General features: G+C 36.5%; 1 protein-coding gene across 6 annotated transcripts in view; it reads right to left on the bottom strand.

The window, feature by feature from the left end:
• The window catches only part of MRPL1 (mitochondrial ribosomal protein L1), a 105,953-nt gene that overhangs the window by 68,241 nt on the left and 13,973 nt on the right, over positions 1–23,739 (bottom strand). For 5 of the 6 annotated variants that reach the window (XM_025998223.2, XM_072745526.1, XM_072745525.1 and 2 more), the window contains 4 exons: positions 9,777–10,035; positions 6,783–6,866; positions 5,354–5,425; positions 1,173–1,284 (listed from right to left, as the gene is read on the bottom strand). In XM_025998223.2, the coding sequence (XP_025854008.1) occupies positions 1,173–1,284; positions 5,354–5,425; positions 6,783–6,866; positions 9,777–10,035 (527 nt within the window). The remainder of the gene's footprint in view (positions 1–1,172; positions 1,285–5,353; positions 5,426–6,782; positions 6,867–9,776; positions 10,036–23,739) is intronic. The other variant, XM_072745524.1, reaches the window with a different exon arrangement.

The raw sequence follows: 23,739 nt of genomic DNA on the forward strand, positions 1-23,739 counted from the left end.
CCCTGGGCCAAAGGCAGGCGCCAAACCGCTGCGCCACCCAGGGATCCCAGATTTCTTCTATTTAAAATGGGATGCCTGAGTGGCTCAGTGGTTGAGCATCTGCCTTTGGCTCAGGGTGTGATCCTCGTCCAGGGATCAAGTTCCATAATGGGCTCCTTGCAGGAAGCCTGCTTCTCCCTCTGCCTATGTCTCTGCCTCTGTCTCTCTGTCCCTCTCGTGAATAAATAAATAAATACAATCTTTAAAATTAATAATAATATTAATAATAATAATAATCTACTCATCCAATTATTCAAGGTATAGGATTTTTGTTTGTTTGCTTATTTAAGTAGGCTCCACACCAAATGTAGGGCTTCAATTCACAACTCTGGGATCAAGAGTCACATGCTCTACTGATTGAGCCAGCTAGGTGCCCTTTAAAGTTAAAGTTTATTTTCTTTTTTAAGATTTTATTTTTAAATAATCTCTACACCCAAAGTGGGGCTCAAACTCACAACCCTGAGACCAAGAGTTGCACACTCTACAGAATGAGCCACCCAGGTGCCCTCAAATTATAGGTTACATGTTATCTCCTTCAGCATGCCTTCTCTGATTTCCCCACCAATGTATAAATTCCTCCTCTACTGAACACATTTGGCATACTGTGAATTTATCATATAATACCTCACACTATGGCTATTTATGTAACAACATTACCTCTTACTAGATTTCATAAGAGGGAAATGACTAGAAGGGGAAAGTTCCTTAAGGGAAATATCTACAGAGCCATGCACACAATAAGTATTATATATATATATATATGTATATATATATAAAATACATGAATGCTGACATATACAAGCATACATATTATATTGATAAAGAGGTATAAAATAGTATGAAAATAACATATCTAGTGGGTTAAATATATGGCATTAATTTCAAACTTGAATGTGGCCTAAATTTAAAGAACTGGTATTATAAAGTAACTAGGTTTTCAAATTATTATTACCAGTATTAATGCCAAAGGGGAAAAAAATCAAATCCACATGTTCTTTGAAATTCACAACATGAAATTCAAATACTAGAACATATTATTTACTCTACATATAAGCAGTTTCGTTTTATAAATAAATATATATATTAGAAAGTTTTGACAGCATATTAAATTAATAAAAAGAATTCTCCCTTACTTCGAGTTAGTTTTGGAAATCTTTTTTTCAGCTTCTTCTTTAATGGATTAAGCTCAGGCATTATTTCTGGAACAGCTACATAAAAGTCTGATTGAATTTCATCATCCAAAATCTGAAAATCAGGGGAAAAAAGATAAATTATATGAAAAGCTTTATCCTTCTAAAAATAAAGTATAATGTAGAAATTTCCCTTAGAACTTAGAAAACAGACATTAAGCACAATTCTTTTCTTTAAACAGAAAGACCTTACAAACACATTTACCAATTATGAAAACCATTAGAACCAAAATATTTTCTGATGTTCTTTTATTTTTTTATTTTTTACTTTTTAAGATTTTATTTATTCATTCATGAGACAGAGAGAGAGAGAGGCAGAGAGACACAGGCAGGGGGAGAAGCTATATCCACACAGGGAGCCTGACGTGGGACTGGATCCCAGGTCTCCAGGATCACGCCCTGGGCTGAAGGCGGCGCTAAACTGCTGAGCCACCGGGGCTGCCCTGATGTTCTTTTAAAAACTGCCACATCCCTAAAAAAAAAAATTCATCTGATTTAATTCTTACATGGGGTTATACTAGGCAAAAGTATAATAAACTAGAAGATAGCACTGATGTGTACATGCCTCATATACTCCTAACAAAGGTGAATTCCTATGTTCATTAAAACTGGCCATAGAAACAATGCCAAAAATTGTGCAATATATCACATGTAAAATTAAAAACACTCAAATTGCTAGCAACCACACTGCTTTCCTAAATTTAGAGCATCAAGAGAACTAATCTATAATTATTTTCACAAAGAACTGAAACTAAACTTCTATTGCCTCCAATAACTAAAAATAAAAGAGGAGTGAGATGGTCAAAGATAAATTCATTTATAACATATTTATCCATACTCTAATTCAATTTTAATAGCAAAAATAATAATAATATACAAATTTTTAAAAACAGTTTTAATGTAGGCAAGCATCTAAAATAATTATTAGACTACAATATACTCCATTTAAACATACACTTGATTACAAAGTGATTACAAAAACATTTAGTTTGATTATAGAAAAGCAACTTTTTAGAATAATACTGCTTGGACAACAAATATTTTACCGATGATTCTTTTTGCATATACTATTACCATAGTATGTCACTCAAAAAACGCAGTTTGGGGTTACACAATAAACCCTAAAATCTTGTACCATGGCAAAATTAAACAGTGATTCTGGAATTTTACCTTTCTGTTACTATTCTTATTTTTGCAAATTCTTTACTCCCTAAATAACTTACTGTGGTCCCCTTAACAATAACTTGCATTAAACAAGCACTTAACACATGTGCCAAGCATTCTGCTAAACATGTCAAATGATTTAGTTCATCCAGTCTTTACAATAATTCTAGGAGGCCAGTACTGATGTTGGCCACACATTCCAGATAGGAAACTGAGGTCTCAAGGCATATTAATCAGACTGTGCACTTACAAAGAGCAGACCCAGATCTCAAACACATGTAATGTAGTTCCAGAACCCAGAGCTCTCATTCATATAAATATGAAAACAGAGGCAATTTTTAAATGTCAAAGAACTGCATGTGAAATTTCTACTCTAAGATTACTTTCCAATATGGATTTTATGACATGTTCCTTTAAATTTATGTGTGAAAGTTATGTTACAGTTAACCTTAAAATCACATCTTGGAATAATACAAAACTATATAAACAAAAACCATGCTTTAGGGAGGAGTAAAAATTAAATTATTTAAAAATCTCTCACAACCAAGTATATTTGTGATATCTCAAAATGTAACAAAATGAATTTATTAAATAAAGGCCTTACCTAAATGACTATTAGTTTAGTAAATTCACCGTACCTTACCTTTTTTTTTTTTTTTTTTAATCTACGATAGTCACACACAGAGAGAGAGAGAGAGGCAGAGACACAGGCAGAGGGAGAAGCGGGCTCCATGCACCGGGAGTCCGACGTAGGACTCGATCCTGGGTCTCCAGGATTGCGCCCTGGGCCAAAGGCAGGTGCCAAACCGCTGCGCCACCCAGGGATCCCCGTACCTTACCTTTTATAAGTGCTAAGTAAAATAGTATTTAATCTAAATAAAAAATACAGAATGTGTTAAAAAATTACACTCATGATACTATTTACAAAACTGGATTGAATTTATTTCATAACCTGAATACCTTTGAAAATTAACATGAATGAGGGATGCCTGGGTGGCTCAGTTGGTTGGGTGGCATACTCTTGATTTTGGGTCAGGTCATGAGCTCAGTACATAGTCTGCTTAAGGAGTCTTTCCCTCTCCCTCTGCCCCTCCCCCCATTCATATGCTTGCTTGTTTTCTCTCTTTCTCTCTCTCCAAAAAATAAATAAATCTTTAAAAAAAAATAACATGGATGAGCTTTGAAAGATTCCATGTGAAAAAAAAAATAAAATAAATAAAAATTAAAAAATTAAAAAGAAAGATTCCATGTGATAACCTGCAAGAATATGCTAGTGATGCCTTATACAGATGGCATTTTTCCTCTAGTAATAGATCATCAATGATATCCCTAAGAGAAATTTTGTACCTGTAATATTGACCAAATAATTTCAAAATGTACTTGATTTCCTTAGGGTTACTTTTTCAAATATGTTTTATTTAATAAACAATGTTACAGACATTTATTTCTTGAGAAGTAATTTCTTGCTTAACATTTAATTTCATTTAAACTCCATTGTTGTTTTGACAGTTCTACCAGACACTCTTATGCTTTCTGAAAAAAAAAAAAAAAAAAAAAAAAAAACAGATGGAAGGCGGTACACTAATTTAATAAAAATAGTTATTAGTTCTCTGGCTCCAGACATTAAGCTCTACTCTCCAATTCCAAAGAATATGTGGTATGGTTTAGTTTTTAAAAATTAAAAGAATTTTAATAATTTGATTAAAGTTTATCATACATCAGAAAGAACTGGTACCACCCTCTGACTTTGAGCCAGACTCTGCATGAAAGCATAATCTCTTTGTATTTTCCATTAGCGCTACTCCCAAAAATCATTCCGGAGACTCTCCTTAAAAATACAGAATCCTCCCCACATTTAGAGTACTATTGGGGGTGGAAAAAAAAAAAAAAAACCCTACAAACACTCTTCTACATCCCAAAGGAAGGGCCCAGTTCAAACTTTCCCCAAATCCAAATCTGAATATGCAACAAAGAAATTTTCAGGGACACCTAGGTGGCTCACCAGTGAGCATCTGCCTTTGGCTCAGGGCCTGTTCCTGGAGTCTGGGGATCAAGTCCCACATCAGGCTCCTTGTGGGAGGCCTGCTTCTCCCTCTGCCTATGTCTCGGCCTCTCTATATCTCTCATGAATAAATAAATAAAATCTTAAAAAAAAAAAAAGAAATTTTCATATACTTTCTCCTGCGCCAAATACAAAAAGTATTCCTATAACCTAAACAATTAAATTTAAAAGAGAAAGATTTTAGAGAATGTTAAAGAAAATCTCCTGTATTTTCAAAAATAATTCCCAAAATTCAACAGACAGGCTTCTTCTTCCCACCTCTTAAAAAAAAAAAAAAAATGTTCTGATTGCAATTCAGCTCCACAAATTCTTTGTTACTTTCTCAATACAAGCAGCATAACCACTTGTTGCCTCATGGGGAATCTATGCAACTCTGAAGTGGCTGCAGAGTAAAAGAGTAATTAGAAGTATCATATTACAAAAAAAAAGTATCATATTACTACAGAGGTCAGATACTATCCTTTGTGATCTGTAAAGTTAATCACACTTTTCACCTCAAGAAGGCAAAAACAAATATTTGAGCTTCAAAAAATGAATAATGATGTTCATGAGTGCTACCTTTTAAATGTCATTTTAAATCTCCCACTCAAAACCACAAAGAGTCATATTGCCCTTTCCAGTCTACTCACAAAACTCTCACAAACATACAGCAAGAAAAGAGGGGGAAAAAAATCACAATAAGTCAAGCATAATTAGTATCAGACTGGATAGTTTTTTCTTAGCTTGATTTTGAGACTTAAAAGAGTGGGAAAATTCTTCCCTGTTATACAAAGCTTTACTAACCATTTACATTACATCAAAAGATGTAAGCATAGTGGTTAGGTTCCACATGTAACAAATCAATGGATGGCAAAGATAACAATTTCTATAACTAATGAACATGAATACAACACTGTACCTTCTGAATCAGATTAGTTCCTCCTGCAAACGCAGCTCCATTTTCTTCTGCTATTTTAATCTCTGATGCATTCTATAAATACAATAGTTTGAACATCAATCTTTAAGTAAATTCAATCTGCTTTCAAGTATTTTGTAAGAAATAATATCACAGGTCAAAGTAAAAATTGTGGTTTTACTTTTAACTGAAAATGCATCAATTCTAATCAGACGCATCAGAGATATTACATCCTGAACAAGTTTACTTTGTAGGTGATTAAGGTGTTTCTTGACTAACACATGAGGAAACACATTGAAACACACTGAACCAGAGTGGTTCAACCTAACTCTTCAATGCCTTCAATATATCATCTTCCAAAAGTAAAAGATTAAAATATATTTAATTTTGCTAACTTAAATGGAGACATCACCAATATAGAAGAGGAAAAATTACTTAAGAAATGACAAAATCAAAACTACATTGTACACCTGAAATATAAGACTGTATGTTAACTAACTAGAATTAAAAACTTAAAATAAATTTAGCCAGCTGTCTGAAAATTCAAAAGAAAAACACAGGATTAGTTATTGTCTTTCTGTATATTCCATTTATGCCATTTGATTTTACTGTGAAAATGTATCACTCCTTTAAATCATTCAAGTTTTATAGCATTCCAACAGCTATATTCTCCACCTTTCTAGAAATAAAAAAAAATCTCTTCCTTGAAAGTGAGGCAGATATAGAAGAATCAAAATGCTCTAACATGGGATCCCTGGGTGGCGCAGCGGTTTGGCGCCTGCCTTTGGCCCAGGGCGCGATCCTGGAGACCCGGGATCGGGTCCCACGTTGGGCTCCTGGTGCATGGAGCCTGCTTCTCCCTCTGCCTGTGTCTCTGCCTCTCTCTCTCTCTCTCTCTCTCTCTCTCTCTGTGACTGTCATAAATAAATAAAAATTAAAAAAAAAACAAAAACAAAATGCTCTAACAATTTATAAATACATTACAAACAAATGTTTATAAGTAACACAAAAAGACTGAAAAAGAGCCGTATGACTCTGTTACAGCTTCGACTTTCCTGGCTTTTCAGACTAGATATTTTTAAAAGTGTGGTTTCTGTCTTCACAGTACTAAGTGAGCTCATTGCTTTAAAATAATTTCATTGTTTTTGAAAAGAGTACTTTGAGTTGGAAGCAGGAACTAGTAGGACAAATTCTCTATTTCTCTTCAGTTTCTTATGAGAAACATAATGTAGTAGATTAAAAATGATGAAATTAATATTCTAGTTTAGCTCTTTCTCAAACTAATGACATAACCTCAAATAAGGCACCTAACTGCTTCAAATGGGGAAAATAAGGCTATGTGACTAGTCTATTCATTCCGTTAATCTAAGCACTGATCAATGTGATATGTAAAAAAATTAAATGATATGAAAAGTTGGCAAAGGTTACTCACCCCTGTAAGTACAGCAACTTTATTGATTTCTGAAATGAATGGGTATGGAAAACTAAGAACACTGGCAAATGGCTCCACTTTTTTCTAAATATACAACAATGGAAAAATAATTAAGAAAAATTCATTCATCTTTTCTGTATCTCTTACATCTATAAAAAACAAAGCTAACATGTTTTGTTTTCAACATTTTAGTTCTACCATCTGTCCTCTAATTAATTCAGAACTATTTACTGATTACTATTAAAGCATAAGAGACTATCAAGAAATCATAATGAAAATCTATCTCTCTCCCCACCTCCATACTGCCATAGCACTTGGTTTCTATCTCCACATCATTCTTCACAGTCTCTCCTATATTAAAAGATGTGTTTGAATACCCATATCTTCCCCAGAACCTAGTACAATGCCTTCTACGTGACAGATATCAATAAATGTTTACGGGATGCCTGGGTGCCTCAGCAGTTGAGCGTCTGCCTTCTGCTCAGGGCATGATCTCGGGGTCCACAGATCCAGCCCTGGTTTGGGATCCCTGCAGGGAGCCTACTTCTCCCTCTGCCTATGTCTCTGACTCTCTCTCTCTGTCTCTCTCATGAATAAATAAAATCTTTAAAAAATAAATAAATAAATGTTTACTACCTTGAATTAAATTAAAAAGAACATGTAAGTTTTTTGATACTATCAAGGAATCAAGGAGTATATGAGCACAGCTATGCATAATGGACAACAGAAAATATCCAGCTAATCTGCTTAGTAGGTCACTATTAACCCTAAATCAAAGATAGAAATGCCAAGCCTGAAAGGCTCTTCTGACTGGGTCTATTCTGAAACTATATAGACTGCCTATCACTTTGAAAGACATTTGGGAAGTCAGTTGGAAAATCCAAGATATGTAATGGCGTGCATTGAGACACCCACCCAAACATGGGTGGAGATTCTACAGGGCCTCAGAACTTTTTTGTTCAGTTACCTAAGCCAAGGATCTGTCTAGCCCTGTGGCTCATATCACTTAGAGAGACTTCACATGGAAACAAGTTCTAGGCCCATAGTTTTTGTGCAGTTTTAAGATCTAGAAAAAAGGGAAAAAGGGTTGTTCCCTAATTAAAACTGATTGAAAGGTTATATTTTTAAAAAACTTTGAGTAAAGATAAGCTCCTGAGGACTTCTTTTCAGACAAGAAGGCACACTCTTAAGCACACTTGTTATCAGACATGCAACTCAATTTTATTGACTGATATTCCTTTGCCATTAACATGTCACAACTGGTTTCAGGGAATTTTTCAATGACCAGTAACCACGATAAAATCATGATAAAATTCCCTGGGGGAATATTAGCTTGTTGTAAAAGGGCTCTATCAAAAACAAAAAAATGTCTTAGAAAGACACCAGTACCCTTTCAATGTTAATGAAAGTGTGTGGTACAACAAGTCTTCATTATGAACCACAGCTGACCGCTAAAGAACTCAGGGGTTGGAGCACTATCCCCAGCCCAGTGGAAAATCTGCGTATGACTTTTGACTTCCCCAAAACTTAACTACTGATAACATAAATAGTCAACTAACACATATTTGGTACACTGTATATATTAGATACACTATATTATCATATCAAAGAAAGCTAAAGAAAAGAAAATGTTCTTAAGAAAATAAGAAAAATATATTTACAGTATTGTACTGTATTTATCAAAAAAACTCTTCATGTAAGTGAATCCTCAAATTCAGCCTATGTTGTTCAATGGTCAACAGTACATTAACGGCTGACTGAGAGGGTGATCATCTTGGATACCACAACATTTTTAAAATAAAAGAACTAACAGTAACACTGCGGTATAAAATAAAATTACAGCGTGGCTGGTATAAACTCTAATAAATAAGAACTAAGAAAAACGTTCTTGATTCAAGACCTTGATTCAAATCCTAACTCCACCTCCTATTCTGTGACCTTGAACAACTTACTTCAGTTTCTATGTCTCAGCTTCCTCTTTTGAGGTTATTATAGAATTAAATGAGAAAATGCATGCAAAGCACTTAACATTGTGGCTGGTACACAGAAAATTTTCCAGTAAATGTTCACTGTGATTATTAAGCACTTATCAAATCTTTTACATGCATTATCTCAATTAATCCTCTTAAAAACTGTATAAAAGAAGCATTTTATTTCCCCTTAAAGAAGGTAGAAAAATAGATCTGAAGAGGTTAAACCAGAAACCCAAAGAGCAAGTAAGTGGTGACACCAGGATTCTGGCCTGTACTATAATCTGACTCCAGAGCCCATGCTCTTAAGGACTACACTGTACTGCCTCCTCCTACGTGTTCAACTGTTGTTGTTGAGGTTGTTAAATTGTATTCAAAAATTTGTATCTTCTAGTTTGACCCAAAAAAAAGACATCCTCAGAATAAAAATTAAAATACTGTTTCCAAGAAAATTAAATTTCTTAAATGCAACACTTCCAAATTTAGTGCTATAATGGACCTCAACTCTAATTTAGTATTTTTACTACTTTTAGAGTTTTATAAGCAAAAGTCTTCCAAAACTGCATATAAACAGATAAAGCAGAAAAGTTTAGGATGAAGCAAGAGTGAGGAGCTTGGTACATGCACATACAAACTCAGTCTCAACACAGGACTCTAAGGAACATACCTGCAGGCAACTGAGCTAATCCCAAATCCTCATTTACAGAAAAGGAGTATGACACTCAGGCAGCGTAAGTCACTTTTCAAAGTTACAGTAATACCTCAATTAATTTTAATACTACTTTTGCTGAAATTTATATCAGTGATTTTCAGGTGAATAGGAGACATATGTTCATTAACTCTGCAGAGTATGTTCAACATATTTTATATTTGGAAAATAAAAACAAACATTTTTCATTCTATAGTATACAAAGAGCATAAGATTTCCCAAAAATTGTTTTAGGAAACAAGGAATTAAAAAAATTAAGAAACAGCAATTCACACAGCTACTATTCACAAATTTATTTTAATTGAATTTACATACCTTCTTCCCCAGTGACATATCCAGTGTCAAATCAAGATAAACACCTTGCTTTGGATTAGTAAAGTCTAGAGTTTGAAATTTCTTAAGTAATTGAATAGCTTTCTCCACCTCATATATCTGCCTTGGATATAGGTGCTTTAAGTAGACATCATCCTCAGGTTCACCTTCCATAAAGGAATATGACTTTATTTTTTCTATCTCATCTTTTTTCTCATCTGATGCTTTATCTTTCATACTTTTTTTTGTTTTCTTTGCAGGCCTTAAAAAAAAATTCAAGATCAGTTATCTCAATACATATTCTAAGAAACTTTTTTTTTTAAAAAAAGCCAATGTACATAATTCAGAAAAAAATAATAAAAATAAAGTTTTTGTTTGTTTAATTCAAAAGCATAGACTGCTTTATAATTTTTCTAGTTCAACAAGTATTAAGTGAACTTTTGTACTGTATGCAGTTGATACAAAGTTGGATAAGGCATTGATGCTGTTCTCCAGAAATTTAGAGAAATAGAGGAGACAGACATATAAACAGATAATTTCAATAGAATGGCTAAGTACTTTGATACAGTGTTATCAGAGCTGTAGTTAAGACATTTAATCCGGTCTAGGAAACTAGGAAAGTGTTCTATGAGAGATGACCCTAACATCAATTCTTGAAGAATAAGGAAGAATTGGCCAAAGTATATACCCTAGAAAGACAAAAACATATGACCACATGAAAAGGTGTACACAAATGTTCATAGCAGCATTACTCATAACAGCCAAAAAGCAAAAATAACCCAAATGTCCAATAACCCAGATCAATACATAAATGTGGTGGTATATCCATACTTTTAAAATACCCGTATTTTATTAAATATTAATCAGCAGTGAAAAGGAATTGAAGTACTGACACAAGCTATAACAAGTATGAACTGTAAAAACATTATGCCAGTGAAAGAAGCCAGTCACAAAAGACCACATATTTTATGAAACATGAAGGATAGGAAGTCCATAGAGGCTGAAAGTAGACTTAGTGATTGTCTGAGGCTGGGAAAGGAGGTTATTAAAAATGGGGCATCACTGTCAATAGGCATGAGGTTTTAGGGGAAGTTAACAAAAATGTTCTAAAACTGACACTGGTGATGGTGTCAAAAGTGTGAATATACTAAAAACCACTGAATTGTACACTTTAAATGTGTGAATTGTATGCTTTGTAAATTACATCTCAATAAAGCTATTACTTTAAAAAGTAGGGTCAGCCAGGCAAAGAAAACATAATAAAAGTATTGAGTCATGAAACAGAATACAAGTATTCAAGGAGACCAATTATAAATTCTAACTGATGGGCAGCCCTGGTGGCTCACTGGTTTAGCACCACCTTTGGCCCAGGGCCTGATCCTGGAAACCCAGGATCGAGTCCCACGTAAGGCTCCCTGCATGGAGCCTGCTTCTACCTCTACCTGTGTCTCTGCCCCTCTCTCTCTCTCTCGTGAATAAATAAATAAAATCTTAAATAAATAAATAAATTCTAACTGACGAGAGCAAAGGTGAGCAAAACTTTTCTGGAAGGGACCAGACAGCAAAATATTTTGTGGTCTCTTATCTCAGTATTTCAGTTTTGGCACTGTAATGTGAAAGCAGCCATAGACATTGAAAAATGAATGAATGGGGATCCCTGGGTGGCGCAGCGGTTTGGCGCCTGCCTTTGGCCCAGGGCGCGATCCTGGAGACCCGGGATCGAATCCCACGTCGGGCTCCCGGTGTATGGAGCCTGCTTCTCCCTCTGCCTGTGTCTCTGCCTCTCTCTCTCTCTCTCTGTGACTATCATAAATAAATAAAAAAAAAAATCTTAAAAAAAAAAAAAAAAGAAAAATGAATGAATGTAGCCACGTTCCAATAAAACTTTATGAACAAATAGCTTAAATTTCATAATTTTCATGTGTCACAAAATACTGTTTTTTCTTTTTTTACCCAATCACTTAAAAATGTAAAGACCATGTCCATGAATTATACAAAAATAGATAGTAAACCAGATTTTTTTGGTCCACTGGACATAGTTTGCTGACTCCTGAACTAAAGGGCAAAACAGAAGGCAAGATACATCAGAAGATGGGGCTGGAGAATCTAGATCACAGAGCGCCTTCACTAGAGGTAATAAGAAGCCACAGAACAGGAGTGGCATCTGTATTTCCAACAGAGTATTCCAGCTATAATACAAGAGACAGATTTGAAGGAAGCTGAATTAGAGACAATATAAAGACTAATTCCTCCCTTTCTTCTCAAGGAAATATGATAGCCTCCAGAGTAGTATTGGTAATAGACCGGAGAAAATGAGATTATATATTTATAAAGTAAACACTGCAGAAATAGAAAGATGGAAAAAGTCTATATAATGTCTCCTACATTTCTAGCTTAGGTGAGTAGGCATAGAGTAGTATCATTAAGACTAGAAATAAAGAAAGCAAAATAGTTTTCTTATAAGGGAGGTATTTACAAAGACGAGTTTAGTTTGAGGCAATACAGAGTTTGAGCGTGGGGTTAGTTGCATCACTGACCCTACTTCTTTATTCCCTCTCTTCATTCAAGTCCCCTTGCTGAGTGACTTTGCAGTTCCTCCTATTTAAAGAGGTAAAACCTATTTCCCAGCACTTTGATTGGTCATCTGACTAGTTTGGTCAATATAATAAAGCAAAAGTGACAGTTTCTCTGCTCTAAGCTTAGGCCAATAAGAAGCTTAAAAGGTTTCCACTTGCATGTTTGTATTTCTGCCATTTCCATAAGAATATGCTTGGGCTACAAGAATAAGAGATACGTGAAACAGAGCTGACCCCACAGAGCCCCAGGCTAGATTGGACAATTTGCAGCTGACCTGCAGACTCAAATGTGCAGCAAGCCCAGCCAAGGTCCTAAGAGATACCCCATCCAAACCTGGCTTAGATCAGCTGACCAACACATGTGTGGGCAATGATAAATAATTCTTGAGTGGTTTGATACATAACAAAAGCTAACAAGGTGTTTATAAAATATCTAGGAAAATATGTTCAACAGGTAACTGCAGGTAAGAGTTTGAACCTAAGACAGAAAAAAAAAAGAGCTAGAGATAATATATTTTAAAATTTCAACATTAATTCAAATCACACCTATAATCTTTTAACCATAGAGTTTGAAATTAGTTAAGTAATATTTCTAAAATATTATGGTAGGCAGAATAATAGCTTTCCAAAAATGTTATATCTCCACGGCAAAAAAGGACTTTGCAGATGTGCTTAGGGCTAAAGACTTTGAGATGGGGAGACTGTCTAGATAATCCAGGGGGCCTATCTAATCACACAAGTCCTTAAAAGCAGAGAAAATTTTTTCCCTTTCCTAACTACATCTGACAGAGATGGGAACAAGAAATTCGAGCATGAAAGGGAATTCCTGGCTTTGAAGATCGAGGAAGGGGGCCAGAATATTTTTTTAACTTACAAACAGAACACTGTTTTAGTTAAATAAAAAAAGAGCATATTATAACACAGATCAAACAGGACTCTAAAAAGCACTTTCTTCCAAAATTAAAAAAAAACATAACTGAACAAAACCTGTCAATAATTTTATAGACCCACTGTCTGTTTTTCATGACCCTCCAAAAATGTCTATCTTTATTCATTACAATCACATCCAGAACTCTTGTTGTTCATGCAATTATATAAGGCCCTATCAGGAGAGCTTAAATGCTATGATTCTTGGGAATAAAAATAAATCATACTAAGAAGGTTTTTGCCAAGGCCAGGGAAAAATATCTGGCAATCTGACTTCAAGTGAATTTAGCTGTGTTTATCTAAATGACACAGATTAAATATAACAAGAGACTATACTCAGGTAATAACTTTCTCCCTGCCTTATCTGATCCTTAACTCCAAAAGCATAAAAGGAAAAATAATTCCATGGTTATACTCAAATAAAACAAGAAAAAAATCAGTGCTATATAATAAAGCTCATTTTAAGAACTCTGAAGATCTGTGACCCCAGAGATCAAGTCCCTTCAAGGCTGAAAAACTCTTTACCCTGAGGAACTGCGGGATGGAGGTTGGGGGGCATAGTGATACACAACTTCCATCAAACTAAACTAAACAGAACTAAAGAGAAAATGCCTAGGGCATGTAATTATTAATGAAATGCAAACATCCTGACATCTTCTTTCTCAGTGTAATTCTGTAAATAAGTTCACTAATATCTCTGATGCTTTTATTCATAAAACTAAATGCAGAAGTTCTGTTTATACTGACAATGTGAAAGTAAAAAAAAAAAAACAGTGATACAAATAAATGAAAATTGAAAAATAAAAACTGGAATGAATATTAACAATTAGAGAGTCGGATAAAATCACAACTTTTCTTGAATGCATCACAAAGCTAAGATTACAGGGCAACAAAGTAGCCTTATAGCCAAGGAGAATCAGCCTGCATTCCCTATCCCCACTCCACATGCATACTCAGGTCAGACCTGTAGCATAGTAGGAGAGAAAGGTAAGCAGGTAAGAAAAAAAAACAGCTAAAATGTTAGGGCTACTAGAAACCTCCTGGGATATCCACACACAATAGGAGTTCACACTCAATTTGTAGGCCTTTTCCATTGACCTCCACCAGATGCTCCTGGGAAAGACTGGAGCAGGCCAGGAGACTAGAAAGCTTCCCTAAAAAATACAGGCACAGAGATTTGTCACTGCTACCAGAAAGACATGTAACCCTGAAACCACATAGGTCACAGGTAAACACCGATGTGTATAAGGAAAAGAAAGAAGAAAAAAACACAAAAACTTCTATCCTTAGGGGTAGGTCAGTAAACAGTCCTGAGCACAATATCTTCCAACAGTAGTCGAGTTGGGGAAGGGCCTGGACACTCTGGCAAAGACCTGCAATAGATAGAAACCGTGAGGAAAAGGGACAGAAATATTGAGAAAACCCCATCCCGAAGGTCCAGTCACACAGGGCGCACTTAAAGGCTGATTTGGAAAACAGAGAATCCCTCCTGCACCCATCTCCAGTCCAGCAAACACTAATAAGCAACAGCAATCTACACTAGGGAAGAAGCAAGAGTATGAAGAGAGACTCCCCCACCCCCACTGCCCTGAGGTACAGGTACACAGGCAAGGCAGAAAACAGAGCATAAAAGAGGAATGCTGAGAAAAATTTTCCAGCAACCCTGCCCCCACCTTTTGCACCAGGTAAAGAACAGAAATTTGAAGCTGGTTGTAACCATAGCAACAACAAAACCAAAACCTAGCTCCACTTCTAACTGGGCTGATTCAACACTGTTACAAGAGGCATGTGCATTCCCAGGCATAAAAACTAGGTACTTAGGTTTCAAATGTTCTATGCAAGATGTTCCGCAGTCAATAAAAAATTTTGAGATATGTGAAGAAGAAAAAGAACCTATTATCAACAAAGAAACAGAACCAAAGTCAGAGATGACCAAAGTGGCCTTTTATATCAGGATCTGCCACTGACTGACAAACTATGAGTATATGCACATACACGGACGAATGAAATGATGAGAGAAGAATCAAGCACAAGCCTCTCTACCCTGTCTCAAATCCTGATAAAAACAATTTTTTCCAGGGACACCTGGGTGGCTCAGTGGTTGAGTGTCTGCTTTCAGCTCAGGGTGTGATCCTGGAACTCTGGGATTGAGTCCTACATCAGGCTCCCTGTGGGGGACCTGCTTCTCCCTCTGCCTATGTCTCTGCCTCTTTCTGTGTGTCTCTAATGAATAAATAAATGTTTAAAAAAATTTTGGCATACAAAAAACATTTTTTTAGTATATTATAAAGTCAGTATACTAAAAAACAAAAAACAAAAAACATAGGGCCATCTGGATGCCACAGTAGGTTGAGTCTCCGACTCTTAGTTTCGGCTCAGGTTGTAATCTCAGGGTCAGGAGATCAAGCCCCACATCGGGCTCTGCACTTAGCACGCAGTCTGCTTGGGATTCTCTCTGTCCTGTCCCTCCCCACAGAGTGCATGTGCACTTGCACGCACTCTCTCTCTCAAATAAAGAAATAATCTTAAAGAATTAAAACCACAGGGCAGCCCCAGGGGCTCAGCGGTTTAGCACTGCTTCAGCCCAGGGTGTGATCCTGGAGACCCGGGATGGAGTCCCATGTCAGGCTCCCTGCATGGAGCCTGCTTCTCCCTCTGCCTATGCCTTTCTGCCTCTCTCTCTGTGTCTCTCGTGAATAAATAAATAAAATCTTAAAAAAAAAAATTAAAACCACAACTAAGATTATAAATACGATGATTCTCATCAAGCTATGGAAGAACTCTCATTGCTCCTTTTATTTATTTATTTTAGAAATTTTATTTATTTATTTTTTAAAGATTTTATTTATTTATTCATGAGAAACATAAAGAGAGAGAGAGACAGAGACACAGGCAAAGGGAGAAGCAGGCTCCATGCAGGGAGCCTGACATGGGGCTCAATCCCGGGTCTCCAGGATCACGCCCTGGGCCAAAGGCAGCGCTAAACCCCTGAGCCACAAGGGCTGCCCTCATTGTTTCTTTTAAATTCCTTTTAAACTTGCACTGGAATAGAATATGGGGAAGACATAGAATGAAAATTTTCAAAAAAAATTTTTTTCTATTGGATAAAGGAAACAAAGATAAAATATTCTCAGCGTAATTAATATCCCTAATAAGAATTTTCAAAAAGCAGGAAAAAATAATAACAGACAAACAGTTCAACAGAAAAATAGGCAAAAAGATATAAATTAGAAATATGATAAAGAAACACAAATGAAGACTGACGATATCCAGAGTTTTTAGGAATGCAGGCACTCACTCACTGCTGGATGGGTATGGGAATGTAAACTGCTACAACCAATACTTCTCCAACTTCTCAATAACAAAAGGAATCCAGGAACTATGCAAACTCAAAGGAAGATTCCTTTCTAGTCACATTTCTGCCACCTCCCTCTTCATCCTATATTCAAGTTACAGCAGAGCGTATTTTATCCCTATCATTCACTTTCATGCTTCTGCACCACTGAAATACTTTCCTCTCAACCCCTCTGCAAAATTCCAGGACCCAGTTCAAATACTTCTTGCCATATCCTCTTCCAGGTAGAATTAATTTACCTTTCACCTGTGATCCCACAGCACTTGGTCCATTTCTCTATCATAACAGTTAAAATATACAGTGCAGATATGTGTTAACTTATTATATAAGGAGCTCCCACTAATGAACAACAAAGAATCAGAATAGGACATGAACAAAAAATTTATAGTAAACAGTGCTCACTTCAACAGTATGTACACAAAAACTGGAACAATACAGAAAGACAAATTCACAGAAAACAAAATGTGGCTCTTAAACACATGAAAAGATATATAACCTCAACGATAAAAAAAGAAATAGGAATTAAAATCTGATTCCATTTATTACTTATCAAATTGGCAAAGTTCAAAAATTTCAGCAATATTGTATATGGAAAAATGGACATTCTAACACTACTTACTGGTAAGGACATAAATTGGCAATATCTCTATGAAGGCAATTTGGTATTACCTTTCAAAATTATAAATGCATACATTTTTTTAAATAATAAACTTATTTTTTATTGGTGTTCAATTTGCCAACATACAGAATAACACCCAGTGCTCATCCCATCAAGTGCCCCCCTCAGTGCCCGTCATCCATTCACCCCCACCCCCCGCCCTCCTCCCCTTCCAAGACCCCTAGTGAGTTTCCCAGAGTTAGGAGTCTTTATGTTCTGTCTCCCTTTCTGATATTTCCCACACATTTCTTCTCCCGTCCCTTATATTCCCTTTCACTATTATTTATATTCCTCAAATGAATCAGACCGTATAATGTTTGTCCTTCTCCGATTGACCTACTTCACTCAGCATAATACCCTCCAGTTCCATCCACATCGAAGCAAATGGTGGGTATTTGTTGTTTCCAATGGCTGAATAATATTCCATTGTATACATAAACCACATTTTCTTTATCCATTCATCTGTCGATGGACACCGAGGCTCCCTCCACAGTTTGGCTATTGTGGACATTGCTGCTAGAAACATCGGGGTGCAGGTGTCCCGGCCTTTCATTGGATCTGTATCTTTGGGGTAAATCCCCAGGAGTGCAATTGCTGGGTGGTAGGGCAGATCTATTTTTAACTCTTTGAGGAACCTCCACACAGTTTTCCAGAGTGGCTGCACCAGTGCACATTCCCACCATAAGTGTAAGAGGGTTCCCCTTTCTCCACATCCTCTCCAACGATTGTGGTTTCCTGCCTTGTTAATTTTCCCCATTCTCACTGGTGTGAGGTGGTATCTCATTGTGGTTTTGATTTGTATTTCCCTGATAGCAAGTGATGCAGAGCATTTTCTCATGTGCTTGTTGGCCATGTCTATGTCTTCCTCTGTGAGATTTCTCTTCATGTCTTTTGCCCATTTCATGATTGGATTGTTTGTTTCTTTGGTGTTCAGTTTAAGAAGTTCTTTATAGATCTTGGAAACTAGCCCTTTATCTGGTAGATCATTTGCAAATATCTTCTCCTATTCTGTAGGTTGTCTTTTAGTTTTGTTGACTGTATCCTTTGCTGTGCAAAAGCTTCTTAGCTTGATGAAGTACCAATTGTTCATTTTTGCTTTTGTTTCTTTTGCCTTCGTGGATGTATCTTGCAAGAAGTTACTGTGGCCGAGTTCAAAAAGGGTGTTGCCTGTGTTCTCCTCTAGGATTTGGATGGACTCTTGTCTCACATTTAGATCTTTCATCCATTTTGAGTTTATCTTTGTGTATGGTGAAAGAGGGTGGTCTAGTTTCATTCTCCTGCATGTGGATGTCCAATTTTCCCAGCACCATTTATTGAAGAGACTGTCTTTCTTCCAATGGAGAGTCTTTCCTCCTTTATCAAATATTAGTTCACCATAAAGTTCAGGGTCCACTTCTGGGTTCTCTATTCTGTTCCATTGATCTATGTGTCTGTTTTTGTGCCAGTTCCACACTGTCTTGATGACCACAGCTTTGTAGCCCAACACGAAATCTGGCATTGTGATGCCCCCAGCTATGGTTTTCTTTCTTAAAATTCCCCTGGCTACTCGGGGTCTTTTCTGATTCCACACAAATCTTAAAATAATTTGTTCTAACTCTCTGAAGAAAGTCCATGGTTATTTTGATACGGATTGCATTAAACGTGTAAATTGCCCTGGGTAACATTGACATTTTCACAATATCAATTCTGCCAATCCATGAGCATGGAATTCTTTGTGTCTTCCTCAATTTCTTTCAGAAGTATTCTATAGTTTTTAGGGTATAGGGCCTTTACCTCTTTGGTTAGGTTTATTCCTAGGTATCTTATACTTTTGGGTGCAATTGTAAATGGGATTGACTCCTTAATTTCTCTTTCTTCAGTCTCATTGTTAGTGTATAGAAATGCCACTGACTTCTGGGCATTGATTTTGTATCCTGCCACACTGCCAAATTGCTGTATGAGTTCTAGCAATCTTGAGGTGGAGGCTTTTGGGTTTTCTATGTAGAGTATCATGTCATCAGTGAAGAGGGAGAGTTTGACTTCTTCTTTGCCAATTTGAATGCCTTTAATGTCTTTTTGTTGTCTGATAGCTGAGGCTAGGACTTCCAGTATTATGTTGAATAGCAGTGGTGAGAGTGGACATCCCTGTCTTGTTCCTGATCTTAGGGGAAAGGCTCCCAGTGCTTCCCCATTGAGAATGATATTTGCTGTGGGCTTTTCCTAGATGGCTTTTAAGATGTCGAGGAATGTTCCCTCTATCCCTACACTCTGAAGAGTTTTGATCAGGAATGGATGCTGTCTTTTGTCAAATGCTTTCTCTGCATCTAATGAGAGGATCATATGGTTCTTGGTTTTTCTCTTGCTGATATGATGAATCACACTGATTGTTTTATGAGTGTTGAACCAGCCTTGTGTCCAGGGAATAAATCCTACTTGGTCATGGTGAATAATTTTCTTAATGTGTTGTTGGATCCTACTGGCTAGTATCTTGTTGAGAATTTTTGCATCCATGTTCATCAGGGATATTGGTCTGTAATTCTCCTTTTTGGTGGGGTCTTTGTCTGGTTTTGGAATTAAGGTGATGCTGGCCTCATAGAACGAATTTGGAAGTACTCCATCTCTTTCTATCTTTCCAAACAGCTTTAGTAGAATAGGTATGGTTTCTTCTTTAAACGTTTGATAGAATTCCCCAGGGAGCCATCTGGCCCTGGACTTTTGTGTCTTGGGAGGTTTTTGATGACTGCTTCAATTTCCTCCCTGGTTACTGGCCTGTTCAGGTTTTCTATTTCTTCCTGTTCCAGTTTTGGTAGTTTGTGGCTTTCCAGGAATGCGTGCATTCTTCTAGTTTGCCTAATTTATTGGCGTATAGGTGTTCATAATATGTTTTTAGAATCGTTTGTATTTCCTTGGTGTTGGTAGTGATCGCTCCTTTCTCATTCATGATTTTATTAATTAGAGTCTTCTCTCTCTTCTTTTTAATAAGGTTGGCTAATGGTTTATCTATCTTATTAATTCTTTCAAAGAACCAACTCCTGGTTTTGTTGATCTGTTCCACAGTTCTTCTGGTCTCAATTTCGTTGAGTTCTGCTCGAATCTTAATGAACTCTCTTCTTCTGCTGGGTGTAGGATCTATGTGCTGTTTTTTCTCTAGCTCCTGTAGGTGTAAGGTTAGCTTTTGTATTTGAGTTCTTTCCAGTTTTTGAATGGATGCTTGTATTGTGATGTATTTCCCCCTCAGGACTGCTTTTGCTGCATCCCAAGGATTTTGAACAGTTGTATCTTCATTCTCATTAGTTTCCATGAATCTTTTTAATTCTTCCTTAATTTCTGGGTTGACCCTTTCATCTTTTAGCAGGATGGTCCTTAACCTCCACGTGTTTGAAGTCCTTCCAAACTTCTTGTTGTGATTTAGTTCTAATTTCAAGGCATTATGGTCTGAGAATATGCAGGGGACGATACCAATCTTTTGGTATCGGTTCAGACCCAATTTGTGACCCAGTATGTGGTCTATTCTGGAGAAAGTTCCATGTGCACTTGAGAAGACTGTGTATTCAGTTGAGTTTGGATGTAAAGTTCTGTAGATATCTGTGAAATCCATCTGGTCCCGTGTATCATTTAAAGCTCTTGTTTCTTTGGAGATGTTGTATTTAGAAGACCTATCGAGTATAGAAAGCACTAGATTGAAGTCACCAAGTATAAGTGTATTATCTAAGTATGTCTTAACTTTGGTTATTAATTCATTGATATATTTGGCAGCTCCCAAATTCGGGGCATATATATTGAGGATTGTTAAGTCCTCTTGTTGGATAGATCCTTTAAGTATGGTATACTGTCCCTCTTCATCTCTCACTACAGTCTTCGGGATAAATTTTAGTTTATCTGATATAAGGATGGCTACCCCTGCTTTCTTTTGAGGACCATTTGAATGGTAAATGGTTCTCCAACCTTTTATTTTCAGGCTGTAGTTGTCCTTCTGTCTAAAATGAGTCTCTTGTAGACAGCAAATAGATGGGTCCTGCTTTTTTATCCAGTCTGAAACCCTGTGCCTTTTGATGGGGTCATTAAGCCCGTTCACCTTCAGAGTTACTATTGATAGATATGAGTTTAGTGTCAACATATCTATTCAGTCCTTGTTTTTGTGGATTGTTCCACTGAACTTCTTCTTAAAGGGGAATTTTAAGAGTCCCCCTTAAAATTTCTTGCAGAGCTGGTTTGGAGGTCACATATTCTTTCAGTTCCTGCCTGTCTTGGAAGCTCTATCCTTCCATTCTGAATGAGAGCCTTGCTGGATAAAGTATTCTTGATTGCATGTTTTTCTCATTTAGGACCCTGAATATATCCTGCCAGCCCCTTCTGGCCTGCCAGGTCTCTGTGGAGAGGTCTGCTGTTACCCTAATACTCCTCCCCATAAAAGTCAGGGATTTGTTGTCTCTAGCTGCTTTAAGGATCTTCTCTTTATCTTTGGAATTTGCAAGCTTAACTATTAAATGTCGAGGTGTTGAACGGTTTTTATTGATTTTAGGGGGGGATCTCTCTATTTCCTGGATCTGAATGCCTGTTTCCCTTCCCAGATTAGGAAATTTTTCAGCTAGGATTTGTTCCAATACATATTCTGGTCCTCTGTCCCTTTCAGCGCCCTCAGGAACCCCAATTAAACGTAGGTTTTTCTTCCTCAGGCTGTCATTTATTTCCCTTAATCTATCCTCATGGTCTTTTAATTGTTTGTCTCTTTTTTCCTCGGTTTTCCTCTTTGCCATCAGCTTGTCTTCTATGTCACTCACTCGTTCTTCCACCTCATTAACCCTCGTAGTTAGGACTTCTAGTTTGGATTGCATCTCATTCAGTTGATTTTTAATTTCTGCCTGATTGGATCTAAATTCTGCAGTCATGAGGTCTCTTGAGTCCTTTATGCTTTTTTCTAGAGCCACCAGTAGCTTTATAATAGTGCTTCTGAATTGGCTTTCTGACACTGAATTGTAATCCAGATTTTGTAACTCTGTGGGAGAGAGGACTGTTTCTGATTCTTTCTTCTAAGGTGAGGTTTTCCTTCTAGTCATTTTGCTCAGTGCAGAGTGGCCAAAAACAAGTTGTATTGGGAAAAGGAGAAAGAGAGAGGAGAGAAAGAAGGAAAGAAAAGAGAAAAAGAAAAAAGAAAAAAGGAAGAAAAAAGAAAAAAAAGGAGAAGAAAAAGAAAGAAAAAAGAAAGAAAGGAAAAAAAGGTTGGGGGAAGCAAACTGAAATCAAAAAGCAAAACAAAACAAAACAAAAACCACGGGGGAGTATCTTCTGAATCTGTATACTTTAAGTCCCTTGAGTTCCCCTGGAACTTGTCCGTCTAGCTGGTCTTCTGGGGGAGGGGCCTGTTGTGCTGATTTTCAGGTGTTAGCACTTGGGGGAGCTGCTCAGCCCCCTGCCTGCTGCAGGGCTCAGTGGGGGTTGTTTACCCCGTGAGGCCCCAGGAGGAACAACCACAGTGGTGGCGGCCAGCTCTGGAGCCCTGGATTCAGCTCCCGCAGTAACTATGGAGCTCTCCGTCTGCAGGGCATACATCTTTTGTTTCAAAAATTCTATTCTCAGTGTTTATACTATGAATACATTCAAAATCCTTGACAAGATTTATGTACATGACTATTCATTTACAATAACAAAGACGGAAAAAATAAATAGGTACCAGAGGGGGAAATAGGTAAATGGTTAAATTATGATATATGAAATGAAACACTATAGGCATGTTCATTAGAGTGTTATTTACAATAGCCAAAACATGGAAACAACCTAAGTGCCCATTGACAAATGAATGAATAAAGAAAATATGGTCGATATATAAAATGAAATATTATTCAGCCATAAAAATAAAGAATGAAATCTTGCCATTTGAGACAACATGGATGGACTTTAAGGGCATTATGCTAAGTGAAACAAGTCAGAGAATAAAAAGACCTTATGATCTCACTTATGCATGAAATCTTTAAAAAACAATAATAATAATAATTCACAGATGCTGAGAACATACTGGTGGTTACCAGAGACAGGCGTGGTGGGTAAAATGGGAGAAGGTGGTCAAAAGTACAAACTTCTAATTTTAAAATAATCATAGGGATATAATGTACAGCACAGTGACTATAGTTAATAAAATTATATTGTCTATCTGAAAGTTGCTAGAAGAGTAAATATTCAAAAGTTCTCATCACAAGAAAAGAAAGTGATAGCTCTGTATAGTGATAGATATTAACCAGACCGTGGTGAGCATTTCCCCAAACATATAAATAATGAATCATTATGTTGGACACCTGACAATAATGTGTCAATTATATCTCAACAACAAAAAAATAAATAACTAGACAGCTCCATCTGAAACAATCTCCAAGATATATTGTTAAGTTAAAAGCAAGCAAGATGCAGGACAGGGTATTCAGGCTATTAAATAAGAAACAATTCTAACACTAAATGTGTGGATTTTTTCCCACACCA

This window comes from Vulpes vulpes, unplaced genomic scaffold (assembly GCF_048418805.1).
Source record: "Vulpes vulpes isolate BD-2025 unplaced genomic scaffold, VulVul3 u000000899, whole genome shotgun sequence".
Taxonomy (NCBI): domain Eukaryota; kingdom Metazoa; phylum Chordata; class Mammalia; order Carnivora; family Canidae; genus Vulpes; species Vulpes vulpes.